The following is a 14,802-nucleotide window of genomic DNA, read 5'->3' on the forward strand; positions in this document are numbered from 1 at the left end:
GCGCACCCTCTGCCCAGGAGAAAGAGCTGCCAGCGGTATAAACCCTGGAGGACCCCGGTACCAGGGAGAAGCCGTGGGGTCTAGGAGGAATCTGACGGAACAGTTCTTACAGAGGACGTGAGGGAAAAGAGGACGACCCAGCAGCACAGAAGCATCCAAGGAAAAGGCGTCACCCATGAAACGACCGTTCTTATGGAAAGAGAGCTCAACAGCACCGTCTGTGGAGAAAGACTGTTGATGTGCATGACACACACAGTTGGGATTAGAATAAGGAATGTCGTCTAACTCACAAAACAACTGCAAAACAGTCCAATTTTCAAATGAATGCAAACCAAGGAAGAGCAAAGCATCACTCACAGCATAACAGCCAATGATATCTCCCTCTGAGAAGGGTTCTCCAAACTCTTTCTCCTTCCCACCTGACACTTTTTTACCTCGCCCATCGTAAGCAAAAGAGAATTCATCTTCACCTGGTATGATACAGATAAAATAACAGAGGAGGAAAGAACAGAGGACAAGAATTAACAAAAATAAACACATCTCCAGAAAAGGGGCCTTTGTTCAAATCAATTCTCTTAACATGGACCTATTTCTTACCCAGCAGTAGAGAGGTGTTGGTCATAGACCAGCCGACTCTCAGGCCGTAAGGAGCCATGTCTTCTTGTTCCTCCACCTGTGTAGTCAGCAACTTCCTCTCCAGCCTCACCTCAAAGCTCACTCTGCCCTGCAGCACCCCGTGGGTGAGCCTGCAGCCTGACCACAGCAAGGGGAATCTAGCCCAGAACCGCGGCTGGCCACATGCACAATCAGGACCCACCTCAAAGTGAAGGTGTCTGTCATCTGTGTAAAAAGACAAGTAAAGTCAGGGGATTCAAAATGCCTCAGCACTGCTCTAATGACTTGTGTCAAATGTAATCAAAGTTTAAAACACCGTCACTCAATAAGGGTTCATGTTCCTGCACCTGGTAGAGAGTGAGTGTTGTCCAAAGACTTACATGGATCTAGTCTGACTTTATCTTCATCTTCCTCCTCCGTCTTCTCTGTGTCCACTGGAAGTTGTAGTGATTTGGCTCTGGTCGACAAGAGATGGATGCATGCGGCTTAATAACACCCGCTTAATTTTAAAGATTCAAGCAAATAGTTTTCCTCTATTCCAACACAAAGCCTGTTACATTGTTGTTTCCCATCATGTCTTGCGTGCATATTAAGCCAGGCGTATCTTGTTTACCTTCTACTTTTCTGGAATTCATGCCACTGAAAGATATAAAATCAATGAAACCTAATAGAAAGTGTGGTTTGCAACCCTCTTTTTTCATCAGTAAAATAATGTCTGCCTATCACGTAATCACATTTTGTGTTTTTTAAATATTCAAACAATTGCCCCATTTCATGTTCTTTTAATCGTGAGAAGCTGCAGACTGACTGTTTTACAATTCGGACGTAGTAACAGTGCTGGCACTAATTTCCATAACCTACCTACATTTATCGCAGTAGCATAAAATAAAAATACTCTAAACTAGAAATAAGTGAGGTAAAAGTACCTCAAAATTTTACTTTTCGCCCCTGCCTCTTATAAAACTCATCAACACATCCTGAAGCACCTGTTATAAAGTATAATCATAACGTATAATGCAAGTGTAAATGTTGACTGAGCCTGATGCTTTTAAATGCGTCTTTACAAAACCACTGACTAGAATCTGGCTCGCATTACCTTTTGTAACGTATCTCCTCTTTGAACTCGTAGAAAGCTCTTCCTCTGCCCATCTCGTCTGATGAAAGAGTTCTCCTGTCCTCTCCAGGGTCCTCGGCACCTCCGTGCTGCATTTCAACTTCTCTCTCCTCGGCTTGGTGAACTGGCACACAATCCGAAATACACTCGGAGCCTTGCTGTAGGGATGGCAGACCGGTTTCGGTCTCCGTCTGCGTGGCGGTGTCTGTGTACTCTCGGATGCAGACCGGTTTAACGTTACATTGCCCAGGAACATTCGCGCTACTCGGGGGTGATGAGGACTGAGTGCAGTTGTCCACTGTCTCCATCGGTGCTGAAGGCGTCTGTGAGAGGTCATTTTGTAGTTGTATCTCATCTCCGTCCTTCACACTTGGTCTTGCCTCTAAAGCGGACCACAGCCTGCCTAACAGCTCAGCTTTCAGTCCCTTGTTGTCCAACCCGAGTTCTTCAAGTCTGGACCGCAGTTCGGCCACTTTTAGCTTTTTGATATCCGTTAGCTTCATTGCTACCGTGTGAATTCAAATTCAGGTAATTTTTTCTTCGAGTTGTGGTAAAATATCGGACTCAAAGTAAACCAAAGAGCTTATGGTAAACTATAGGAAAAGGGCAGCAGTGTAGATCAAAACATCGGTTCAATATGGTGCCTTGGTTCGGGATTGGCTCTTTACTTCTTCTCTCTTGTAATTTATGGTAGATCATACACTCGCGGGAGTCCTTGCTGGCACTAAACGGTTGGAAATGGTACTACACTTGGTGCTGGGACACATTTTCCAGGCTCAATCCATCTTTTATCTGATAACCACTACAGTTAAGTAATTTACAACAGTGATACAGTATAACCACATGTACCGTTCTGCCGTGGTGGAAGAAATATAATAATACCACACTGTAAAAAATAGCTTATGTAAGTATCATCAGGAAAATATACAAGTATTACAAGTAGAAGTACTCAATGCAGAAAAATCCTCATATTAGAAACAGGAAATGATCAAAACAGTTCTGTCAATCAACTGTCATCATCAATCAAGTGTTTAATCAGCTAATCATTTTAGCTGTACTTGTTGGCCTATTTATTGTTGGGTAGTTTAATTGAAACTAAAACCTTGTTTTTCAGAAACTACATGTGTTTTGTGTTTAAAAATCTTAATTTGTAAACAGTCCGATTCCTATTGTGGAGTAAAAAGTAAAATATTTCTCTCTGAAACGAAGTGCAGTAGAAGTAAAAAGGACTCAAGTAAAGTACAAGTACCTTAAATTTGTACTTAAGTACAGTTCTTGAGTAAATATAGTAAGTTACATTCAACCACTGCTGCTTTATCAGAATGTGAAGCCTGACAGCGAGCGAGGCCAGAGCAGACAGCGGCTCGCATCAGAAATATATATATATAAATTCTATTATTCCTAATTTGTAATGTAAAAACGTGAATAGATTTTGAATAGCAAGTCCTAAAAAGTGACCTGGTTGTCTCAAGTAAAATTATAAATACTACAGCACTGATTAACATTGATTGGTCAAAGAAGTGATTATGTATGTATGTATATATATATATATATATATACACACGCTATCAGTAAACTTTGATGTATATGGACATACTTTTTCAGTATGCATGACTTGAGACATTCTTTTGTATTGCAAAGCTTTTTATTCAACAAACAAAGACAAAAAAAAAACATGATTGTGGATGAGCACAAACAGGTTTAAGAGTTAAAAAGCATTGCAAAAAACATTTTATATTTTCCAAGTAGGGCTGCCCCTCTTAGTCCATTAGACAACTAATCGGTCATGTTGGTCTTAGTCAACAAAGATTTCTTTAGTCGATTAGCCATTTTTTAATGCTTTTTCAAGGGTGAAGGACTTTTTAAAGAAACTTATGAGCACATCTCTGGTAAACATTTAATGTGGTGCTAGATTCTTTGACAGAGAAACTCAGTTTTACAGATCTGTAAATTAATTCAACTAATTTTTTAGTTGACAAAATCTTATGAGGGTAAGTTGACTAAGAAGTTCTTTAATTGAGGGCAACCCTTATTACAAGACATTACTAATACTGTCTCATCTCTCTTTACTTCAGATTTCTTGCTCCACTGTCTGTGTGTCATTACATCCACTCGGGTCGATGGCAACAGGAGAAAAGTTTAGAAACAAATTTGAATCATTTGTTTTGGGAACTCAGCAAAATTAGTAGCTTTTTGCCTCTTCGCTGACCTTTCTGGGCTCCGCACAAATCTCTCTCAATATGAAAAATATCACAGGTATTTGAAGGTTTACAATCGGCACACCTTAAAAGTATCATTTGAGAAGATTTGACTGCTTCATTTATGCCCTGAGAGCGACCGCGTCCACACAGACAGCATCATGATAGAAATCGTCACAAGAAGAGAGAAGGTCAGCAGAGATTTTTCCGTTACACAACAGAACATTCGGGTCATGCTCACACAGTGAACTTAGTGGCTCAGTCACACTCTCAGCACATGCTTCACCATTAAAGCGCCTCAGTGCTACATCTCAATATTACACTGAACAGTCGTAAAAATGTATTCTCCCTGATGAGGACGCAACTTGGCCAAATGTCAGACTATAGCAGAAATGTAAACAACCATGCATATTAAATATATTCAGAACAGAAAACACCAACTGGTTGCTTTTGGCGACATCAGTGATGTAAATAAACTGTAATGCATTGATTCACAAAGTCTCGGTCTAATGACAAGGACAATTATTAGCTTGAAGATAACACTGTGGTTATTAGATAGTTATTAGATTAATGAATACATCCGCTTCAACTACTCTGATGAGAGTCTTTTTTATTCTCTAAAATCCCCTTTGTCCCTGGACAGAGTTGAAGTTAATCCCTGTTAGTGGCTCTCATGTATCACCATTACATTGACACTTAAAATAAACAAATCTTAAATGACATGATGTGAACGCAGCATACTTTCTGACTATCCAGACGGTGGAACTGTGTTTTATCGTGCAGGGAACTGAAAATGTAAGGATTTAAAAAATAATAATAATAATAATAAGATTAACTGGTATTGATCAGTCAAAGAAATAGATGCTTAGGTATGCGAGTCAAATTGAATAAATACAAGAGGCACAAACTATGGCTAAGTTGTGGTGCTTCTTGGCTTTGCTCAAATATCATATCAATATATAATACACTGACCACTTACTGGATGGTGAAAATAAACAAGTCAGTGATCTTTGGATGACAAACTATATAGGTCTAATGGAGACAATGTTTCTAAATGACCTAAAACAAATCTTTGGCATTTCTATACTGACATTTCTTACTGACTGACATATATGCTTATTCCATTTATCAGTCAGGCTCTTCTTCTGTAAGAAGATAAATTATGAATGATGTCAAAATAAAAACTTCCATGCCCATATTCTACATGCAGTAGTAAGCACTGTAGACATTGTGGTTATTATTAATAGTGATATGTGAAAAAATGAGGTTTAAAACACAATTTGAGACATCAGAGTTAATTGTAATTGTATCATCTTGTATCACTACCTCACACTCTCAGTTAGACACTGATGGTGGGTGTTGTTAGAAAATGTGGAGGTGTGGGGGAGCCGTTCTCAGATGGACTGTGTCCTAACAGCAGATCCTTCTCTCGGGGACCACATGGCCTGCTGATGTGCTGGCTGTGAGAGTGGTAGAGCCGCAGGAAAGACAGGATGGACTGGGCCAGCCACAGAGCCGTCACTCCCCACAGAGACACCTGAGGAAACAAGATGTGATTAATTAAGCTTATACAATCAAAACATTAAGGCTATGAATACTGGGGTGTGTGTATGTGTGTGTGTGTAGGCCGCTGCCAAGATTTGAATGTGATCTTTCTTTGCAAGAGCCAGAAAATACAGCTACAACAATTTACAAAGCTGTAAATAATAACTTTTATATTTCCAATTGTTTTATAGCAAAGAAAAGAGTTAAGGTCAATTTTCCTGGCAACTATTACAACAACTTCCACATCAACTGAAAATGAATTTGCAAAATATATACTAAATTTTACTAGCCTACTTCTTCACTTTTTTAGCAGCCTAATTCTCATTCTCAAATAGGAACTTTTTTCAGTCAATATTGATGTACTGTATATTATGTATTATAAAAGGCTGGTTTTAAATTACAAATAAAAAAAGGTATTTGTAACTTAAAAACAGCCTTTTATAATAGGAGCTTTTTATTCAAACACTAAAACTGGAATACGAATGAGCACATCTGTTAATTGTCACTGTGCTAATTCCTATTCACTGTACTTTACCGTTATATTTGCTTTCTGGGTTTTTTCCCTTTAACTGATATTGACAGTGGAAAGACAGGAACGGGGGGAGGAAAGAGATGTGATGACACGCAGCAAAGGGCCGCAGGTCGGATTCGAACCTGGGCCGCTGCAAAGGACTGAGCCTACATGGGGCGCACGCTCTTATTGGGTGAGCTAGAAGCATTTCCCATTTGCACACACAGTGGAGGAAGAAGATCTGTTCAAGATCAAACAAAATAATAAGATCAAACTAAATAATAATGCAGTACAGTTGTAGATATCTGTAGCACAGAATATCCCAGTATCACGTCTTAGCATTTTAGAAATACAAATAAAATGAGAACCTCTGTGGGAAAATACATTGTCTGGTCAAGATGCTTCATTGAAACGCATGACTTTAGCTATGTATTGTACAGAATGTGTGTGTTATTAATTGTGAGCACCTATGAGCGCTCCTACCTGTGCCAGATTGAGCTCGTTGTAGAAAGAGGAGGTGTCCACATCCAGGTAAAGTGGAACAGACTGGGACTCTGAACAGCTGAAAACAACATGACCAACAAGCAGGAAGGAATGAGAAACGATCCACACTCAAAGAACGTTTGCTGTTTTTGGTTTGATTTGCTTGGTTTTGATATCAGTATGTTCAGACAGAAGACTCCTCTAGTTTTAGAAGAACTCTTGGCTGAAAGATCACCACGTAACTCAACATACACGATGTTCCACCATCAGATAATCTTCCGTACCTGTATGGCCGTGTGTTGTGATCAGTCACTGTGTCACACCAGGAGACGAGTCCCAGAGACAAGATGACACTGGCCCCTCCAGACAGGAAGAGCACACACACGCTCAGCAGCACCGTGAGGAAGGACGAAAACAGGGTGCTAAACAGAAACACACAGACAGACAGCCATCAGACATAACAAACACAGATTAAAAGCTATAACTTGGATATGCGGGTAGCCACAGAACTTAAATGATAAGTAGAGTTGATCGAGCGCCAGAAAATTAACCGGCAGCAACTATTTTCATAATTAACTAATCGTGTATGCTATTTTTTTAACAAAAATCTCAGGTAACTGCTATTCAAATGAGATTATTTACTGCTACTCTTTGACATGTCTAATAGTTAAGTGACAATATTTTGATATTGGACTGTTGGTCAGATAAAACAAGGCATCTGAAAATAGCATACATTTGAAATACCGTATTACTGTAGGAACTGTGTATGGTAGCGACCCTGCAGGACTAACGTGTGAGAGACTCATGGGGAGAAGATTGTTCCCCTAGCCTTGTCCAGCGGATTGGTTCAGGTTCACGAAGCGGGAGGGGGGAAATAAGGGGTGGAGAGAGAGGCGGGAGATTAACAAGACTCGGTTGTTATTATTGTTATGTACGGCCACCAGCCTTTTTGTTGTTTTGGGAACTCTTTCAACCCCGTTATTAGCCTTTATTTTAGGATAATGAAGCCCCGTCCTCTGGTTAAACTTCAGCCACCGTTTCCTCGTCATTCAGCTACATAGAGCGCTACTGTACTTATACCTCTACAATTACACTATGATTGGAGGTACTACAGGTAGCCTATACAGGTAATAATACTATTGTGGTAGCATAAGTAGGCTACTGAGATCTTTTACTTAAGTAAAAATAAAAGTAAAGTAACTTTACTCATTAGATAAGTATTGCAGAATGGCCCATTTCAGAATAACATAACTTATATTGGATGCAATTATTGATGCGTTATGTGTAGCTACACTATCACTTTAATGTTGCAACTGGTAAAGATGGAGCTAATTTTAATTAGCCTACTTGATGTACTGCTAACTGGCTTAAACTACAATCTTAATGTATCATTATTTATTTTCTAAAGCTTTAAAATAAATGCATTTTATGTAACGTAAAATATATGCATCCAAAATGTAGTGAAGTATATATCAACCAAATAAAGCAGAAGTAGGCCTACGGCAGAAACAGAAGTGGGCTAACTGCAGTAGAATTAGGTCAGCAGGCTCTTGCAGTTATCTGTGAGGACTCACTCATCATGTCGTCCGTGCAGATAGAAGAGGCACCTCCAACCCTGCGCTGCACCGTACAGCACCGTGAAAATACCGACAAATGTGGCGAACTGGCAGGCAGCCGGTGGGCCCCACTGCTGTACCACCAGGTGAGAGAAGTCCTCCGGCTGTCCTGTCAGCTCTTCCCGGTCCTCTGTCCTCCAGTAGCCGATGGAGAAGAGGGCGCAGCGGCCTTTGAAAGCGGAGCCGTTGAGAGCCATGGGAACGACAATCAGCAAGCCCGCTACGATCGACAGGGCATGAGCCGTACAGTGGGCCAGCAACAGCCGCCGGTCCAGCTCCATGTTACGAGTTAAGCAAGCACTAAGGTTATAAGTTGTTATTAACAACACCGGTTAACGTCAGCACATCTCCATATATTCTCGACGGTTCCCTGTGATGGTGGTGTTGGGTATTTAAAGAAATGAGGGCGGGGACCAAGGGACCAAGTCCAAAAGAAATCGTGGCTGCGCATTCCCTCCGAAACAACGCCCCTCACAGAGAGGAGGAGGCTCAGAAGTCTCACTCCGCAGGAAAAAAAAAAAACAGAAACACGAATTAACAATATGTCAAAATCAGAATCACTGAGGGATTTATTGCCAAGTAAGTAACACTTAGAAGGAATTTAGAAACAAAATTTTGATTCCTCTGGATGTATAGTATATGTGAGAAAATTGACTATAAAGCTGACTTGACTTAACTTGACTTTTGTAGACTGGGAGGTCAATTCATTAAAGGTCCCATGGCATGAAAATTTTACTTTATGATTTTTTAAACATTAATATGTGTTCCCCCAGCCTGCCTTTGGTCCCCCAGTGGCTAGAAAAACAGGTGGAAGCGTTTTCACGCTTTAGCATAATGGCTTTGTCAACGGTAGACTTAAAGAGCCATGTCATGGGATCTTCAATGAGTAGAGTGAAACATCTTTTACACAAATGATCATTGGTAAATTCTTTCAGCAGTGACGTAGTGGCAGCAGTCTGACTTTACAAACTGATGTCTTTTATCAGCTCTTGCAGATTTAATCAGCCAAACTGATTATCTGGATGATCATTTATTCATTGGCTGATTAATGACGCTCATCAGCAGACATTTCAAGCTCCACAGCAATGTGCTGGTCAGTGTGGACATTATTACGTATGTTTCATCCAAATTTAATTCAGCAAAATGCTAGTTTCATGGCAGACACAGAGTTTCTAAAATTATGGAACATTTTATGAGTCCAATTGTCTGCCGTTAAAGAAGCTGATATAGAGAATAGAGCCCGACTGACAAAGGATTTTAAAGGCTGATACAATAGAAATATTTGATTATTTAAAAATCCGATATTCCAATATCGGCCAATATATATATAAAAAAAAAATCCAGAAACGTGTGAAAAAACATAAAAGATTTCATTAACGTTAGTTAGTTGTAGTTATTTATGAGTTCTGACTAAAATAATATGATAACAGTTTGTTTTACTATCACCAAAGAATAGAGGATCATTAAAATATATTAAAGTTCTGATAAATAAAATTCAATACAATATGAAAGTTCTTTGAACAAAAATACAATTAGAAGAAAAAAATCAGTGTAGGGATGTTTTAGAGCGCCCTCTGGTGAACAAACTATGCAACACCAACTTTTTTGCAACAAACTCCTTTTTAAAAATATATATATATATTCATTTATCAGAATAATTTATTTGTCATTATAAATGATTCTGACAAATATATGTATATATTTTTTAAATTGACCATTATAAATGTTGATACCAATAGGCCTAATATCGGCCTGCCAATATATCGGTCGGGCTGTAATAGAGAAGCAGGTTTGGAGTCAGGTCCACAGTGCATTATGTATTTTTAATTGCCCCAGACTATAGATGCCACGGTTTGGTCGGAATGTGGGGGGAGCTAGGGTGAAATTTTTTCTCTGTGGGACGGACAATGGCATTGTTAAGGTCTAATGCTGGTGTTAATGCAGAGCCTTGTTCAGAAAAATCATATTTTGAAAAATCACTACCACACACCAACCTTGAAATATGCAAAACGAGGGAAACTGACACCTTCAGGTTGATGCACATTCAATGAATTACTTTTTATTATTTTTGGTTTTTGATTAATCATTTATTTTACCTTATAGAAGCATGACGGCCTGTTGCCTGCATTTGATGACAAGGCAATTAGAAAAGCAAATTACTTCTTCCATAGCCTTGTGTGTCTTCTTTGATGCGATTTTTCATACATAATATAGCTATAATGCACAACATTAAGCAATCATAAAATGTAATGGAAATGGAAAAAACAATTCACATGCCTTACAAATCGTGAATCGTATTTAATACACAAGATCATAGAGGTTGTAAGAAAACTAGCACTCGTTAGATTTACCTCGCCATTTGGAAAGATTGATTACGCAGCGTAGTTGGTTGTCAAGTTAATGGATTTAGACATTACACCCCCAGACGATTGGTTTTTAAATGGTGTATCTCGCAATGTTATCTGCATAGGTCGTAAGGACTTGTGGCTTAGAAGCTTAATTAACCAATTAACGTCCCTACAAATACTCGACGTCTTTACTGGAAAATGCTGTGTTTGTTCTATAAATAGATAATTGGTTCGCTGGAACAAAATGCCGAAACCCGGGATCGAACCAGGGACCTTTAGATCTTCAGTCTAACGCTCTCCCAACTGAGCTATTTCGGCGGTGGAGCTAAAAACGAGTGTATGCCAAATTTATAGATGGCCAAATCACTTCTAAATACTCTTTAAGTCTACCGTTGACAAAGCCATTATACTAAAGCGTGAAAGCGCTTCCACCTGCTGATCGCGCTGTTGAGTTTATGTTCTCTGTGGCTCTGGATTTGCGTGCCACACGGTGACGTAATTTTGAGGCCCACATTGAGCGCAGAGGCTGCTGGGAAGAAAGGTCAAGAATCGATGGTCGTGGAAGACATGGGGCTACTGCTGCAAGAAACGATTTCCACTTTGTAAAACAAACTAAGGGTACCGTAAAACTACTTTACTATTTCAACTAAGGCATGTACCTACTGCTGCCTACAATACAGCAAACGTTACAATAATGAGCCATGCTCATGGTTTTTTAGACTCAGTCGGGCTAGCTGCCGTTAGCAACTGCATTGTTTTCGCTTCATTAGGCGGCCATAAAAGACTATTTCCCGAGGTTCCCCAGCCAAGGCGGGGGTCCGAACTGCCCTAGTGATGTGTTTTTGTCCGTCCCGTGAAGATGGATGAAAAGTCCAGCAGTAACAGTCACCACCGGCTCCTCATCGTCCTGCTCATGGTGTTGCTCTTTGGCGTCATTATGGTCCAGTATGTGTGTCCGAGCAGGTCTGAGTGCCAGATGCTACACCAGCTGGGCTCCTGGTTTGAGGGCGACAGGGCAACTGGTTCCCGGAGCAGTGGAAATGAAATCCACGACGGGCTCCAAAAGGATCCATACATTGCAGAAGACGGCGCTCTTGTCCGCTTCGTCCCTCGCTTCAATTTCACGATAGCAGATTTAAATCGTGGTGTAGACTTCAACATCAAAGGAGATGATGTTATTGTTTTTCTGCACATTCAGAAAACGGGTGGCACGACGTTTGGTCGACACCTGGTGCGGAATATTCAGCTGGAGAGGCCCTGCGAGTGTCACGCAGGTCAGAAGAAATGTACCTGTTACCGGCCAGGTAAAAAAGAAACCTGGCTGTTTTCCCGTTTCTCCACCGGCTGGAGCTGCGGACTTCATGCGGACTGGACCGAGCTGACCAGCTGCGTCCCGTCACGCATGGACTCACAAGAGGCTCCCGAGAACCTGCCCAGGTTGGTGTAGGAGGGTACTCGGGATGGGAATCTTAACAATGACCTAAGTGTAATAAAACGTTACGTGTACTTTTAAGTCGAAACTGCTGTGGCAGCTGTTAATTAAATACATATTTAATTGAACCCTTTTACCTGACCCATTTGATGCTATTACAGCTTTTTAATTGTGTAATTGATGTAGCTAATTCCGTGATGCTTGAAGTTTTACCACAGTGAGCTGGTGGTCACAATCTGCTTCTAAAAATATTTGCTTTGTCACAAAGTATGCAAAAACATCTTAATAAAAATACGTTATTTAGTAGCTAAACGTTGTTCAACAAATAATTGCATGAACATCTTGCCAAACTAATCCAACCAATCTATTCTCCAAGCGTAACGATGGGTACATCAAATACTTACTTGAATATTTGGAAAAAAATTAAGAGAGGAATTAATAAGGAATAAAAAAACATTTTTTGAATTCAATTCAAAAATTCAAATAGACATAATTAATTCAAATAGACATATTAATTGCAGTAACATTTTGAGGCAATTTTAGTTGGCTTATTACAGACCTAATGACTTCTTTTTCTCCTCAGTAGGAACTATTATTATATAACCATCTTAAGAGACCCAGTATCACGCTACCTGAGCGAGTGGCGTCACGTGCAACGTGGTGCTACTTGGAGGTCCTCCAAACATGTGTGTGATGGACGTTCACCAACGCTGTTTGAGCTGCCAAGCTGTTACTCGGGAGACGACTGGTCAGGTTGCTCCCTGCAGGAGTTCACGGACTGCCCCTACAACCTGGCCAACAACCGGCAAACCCGCATGCTGGCTGATCTGAGCCTTGTGGGTTGCTACAACGTCTCCACAATGAGTGAGGACGAGCGCTGGGCAGTGCTTCTGGAGAGTGCCAAACGTAACCTACGCGGCATGGCATTCTTCGGGCTGACCGAGTACCAGCGTAAGACCCAGTATCTCTTTGAACGTACCTTCAACCTGGAGTTCATTGCACCCTTCACGCAGCTCAATGGCACACGAGCCTCCAGCGTTGACGTGCCTTCTGATACACAATACAGAATCCTCCAGCTAAACCGATGGGATGTAGAGCTGTATGAGTACGCCCGTGACCTTTTCCTGCAGCGTTTCCAGGTGGCGAGGCAGCAGGAGCGCAGGCAGGCCAGGGCGAGGCGGCAGCAGGAGAGGAGGCGTCTCCGTGGAAGGCTCACAACAAAGCAAGGGAGGCAGCTGAAGCCCACAGAAACACCCCGTCGGCCTGTGAGCCTCTCTGTAGTAACTGAGGAGCAGCTGAGGGGAAAGGCTGGTGGAGACACTGTCGAGTCAGAAGTGCTACTCCCAGACTGGTGGGATCTGGATGAAAACGGCACCATGGAAGATTACACGGACAATGTGGAGCAGTGGTAGTGACGGGAACAGGCAGTAGGGTTTCTTTATACTAGGTGTGCCACATTCTGCCTTGTCTGTTGATGAATCAAAGTTATTTTTAGAATATGCCTTCCACTAAATTTTCTTTTTTTTTCTCACCATGAACAAATGACACATTTATTTATTGATACTGATTGTATTTGTTTGCCACAAATGACATTCATAATGGAGACATTTCCCTGACAGAAAGAAAGGCTGATCTAGGTACTGTACCTGCAATCATCATTTACCTTTCAGTGATCACACAAGCCTTCTAGACTGTTCTCCTGGCTTCTAAACACAGCTGAACTCTTGTAATGTAGCTTGAAATGAGGGGATGTTAATTTTTTCTTTGTTAAAAAGAACAATGTAATACTTACCTACAAATCGTGAATCTGTAATACTGTCTGTGATTTACAATCTATATGTTTGTCAAATTGTTGTCTTGTCTGTAATGCCTACATTTTAAAATGTACCTGTGTTTTAAGTGTCTTTTCAATAACCGAAAAGAAGAATGGAATTTCCATAGATACCTCATTGTGTAGCATTAACTGCAAAAGTTGTAAAATTACTGAATGCGTTCCAATTCTAATTTGTTTTTTTACATAAAATGTTTTTACATTCATTGAACTATTAGCCTGACTCCTATTCTTGACATATTAAGACATCTTCTTTCTTTGCCTGATTTGCTTTTGTCTGACCGTGTGCACAAAAGACTGCAAGGTTTTAATGTTTCCCTTGCAAACCTCTGGAACACCAGCAGGGAGCGCTGATATAATTTTAATAAAATCAAAACTTCCTGGGTGGAGATCATGGATGTAATAAGAGAACTGAACACAGCGTGGAAGAGATACTGGGTTACATCGCAGCTTATTCTTTAATTTGGTCGCTTTAATAGAGGTATCAGCTGCTCCTACATTTTGAAGAATTATTCAGCAGTCTACTGGAAATGCTCAACACTTCATAGGTTATAAGATTGTTAAAAAGAGAGTTGACTTTTTTATCAGTCACATGCATTTTGGCAGAGATCGGTTGTGGGATGAGAACAGTATCTGCTTTTATTGTCTACCGAAATATCCTAAACTACATTCAAGGGCCGATTTAAATTTGGATTAGACTTTGAACAACTTGAATCCTGTCTTCAATTTTTGTAGTTGTCAAATTTACAAACTAATGCCAAAATACATTAAATACAAGTTACTATATGTGGCCCTCGACAGGTAAGCAAGCTGCTCTGCCATAGTAACTTAATTTCCTGTTTGGGATCAACTGCATCGTTCTACTTGGCCTATATATCGCCTGTTTTCAATTTACAAACAAATATTCTAACGTGAACAAGTGTGATATTGGACCTGAAAAACTGTGTTGCTGTTAGCATGCATTATCTTTTTAAATGTAATCATATACGTAGGTTCGTATCTACATGTGACGTGTGTATGGCAGCCTACCTTGATTACCTGGCGTGCTTTTGCCATGACATTGATTTCCCCCCGATGCTAATCACGTTATAATAAACGAAATTATAAAC

At 40.4% G+C, this 14,802-nt stretch overlaps 3 protein-coding genes and 1 non-coding gene across 5 annotated transcripts in view; 1 reads left to right on the forward strand and 3 right to left on the reverse strand.

Moving 5' to 3' along the window:
* Positions 1-2,394, reverse strand: part of si:ch211-107m4.1 (heterogeneous nuclear ribonucleoprotein U-like protein 2) — a 5,169-nt gene extending 2,775 nt beyond the window's left edge. Inside the window, exons 1-5 of the mRNA XM_034883449.1 lie at positions 1,712-2,394; positions 996-1,072; positions 598-840; positions 358-470; positions 1-231 (exon numbers count right to left, since the gene is read on the reverse strand). The exon at positions 1-231 is cut by the window's left edge and continues 36 nt beyond it. Of these exons, the coding sequence (XP_034739340.1) occupies positions 1-231; positions 358-470; positions 598-840; positions 996-1,072; positions 1,712-2,232 (1,185 nt within the window). The 5' untranslated portion in view covers positions 2,233-2,394. The remainder of the gene's footprint in view (positions 232-357; positions 471-597; positions 841-995; positions 1,073-1,711) is intronic.
* A 1,080-nt stretch (positions 2,395-3,474) lies between these two features.
* zgc:153018 (uncharacterized protein LOC767701 homolog) lies at positions 3,475-8,487 on the reverse strand. Its single transcript, XM_034883487.1, has 4 exons — positions 8,041-8,487; positions 6,751-6,888; positions 6,467-6,545; positions 3,475-5,464 (listed from the first exon to the last, which is right to left on the reverse strand). The coding sequence occupies exons 1-4, from the start codon at positions 8,361-8,363 to the stop codon at positions 5,267-5,269; spliced, it is 738 nt and encodes a 245-aa protein (XP_034739378.1). The 5' UTR covers positions 8,364-8,487; the 3' UTR covers positions 3,475-5,266.
* Positions 8,488-10,675: 2,188 nt separating this feature from the next.
* Positions 10,676-10,748, reverse strand: trnaf-gaa. Its single transcript has one exon. It is a non-coding gene; the product is annotated as a tRNA-Phe (tRNA).
* Positions 10,749-10,941: 193 nt separating this feature from the next.
* Positions 10,942-13,899, forward strand: hs6st2 (heparan sulfate 6-O-sulfotransferase 2). 2 transcript variants are annotated; one of them, XM_034883466.1, is made up of 2 exons: positions 10,942-11,867; positions 12,449-13,899. In XM_034883466.1, exons 1-2 carry the CDS (start codon positions 11,290-11,292, stop codon positions 13,272-13,274), a joined length of 1,404 nt encoding a protein of 467 aa, XP_034739357.1. In that variant the 5' UTR covers positions 10,942-11,289; the 3' UTR covers positions 13,275-13,899. The 2 variants fall into 2 exon arrangements, with proteins under 2 accessions (XP_034739357.1, XP_034739356.1); XM_034883465.1 differs by having other exon boundaries at positions 10,943-11,867; positions 12,446-13,899.
* The last annotated feature ends 903 nt before the right edge of the window (positions 13,900-14,802 follow it).

Source organism: Etheostoma cragini, chromosome 10 (assembly GCF_013103735.1).
Source record: "Etheostoma cragini isolate CJK2018 chromosome 10, CSU_Ecrag_1.0, whole genome shotgun sequence".
NCBI classification, from domain to species: Eukaryota; Metazoa; Chordata; class Actinopteri; order Perciformes; family Percidae; genus Etheostoma; species Etheostoma cragini.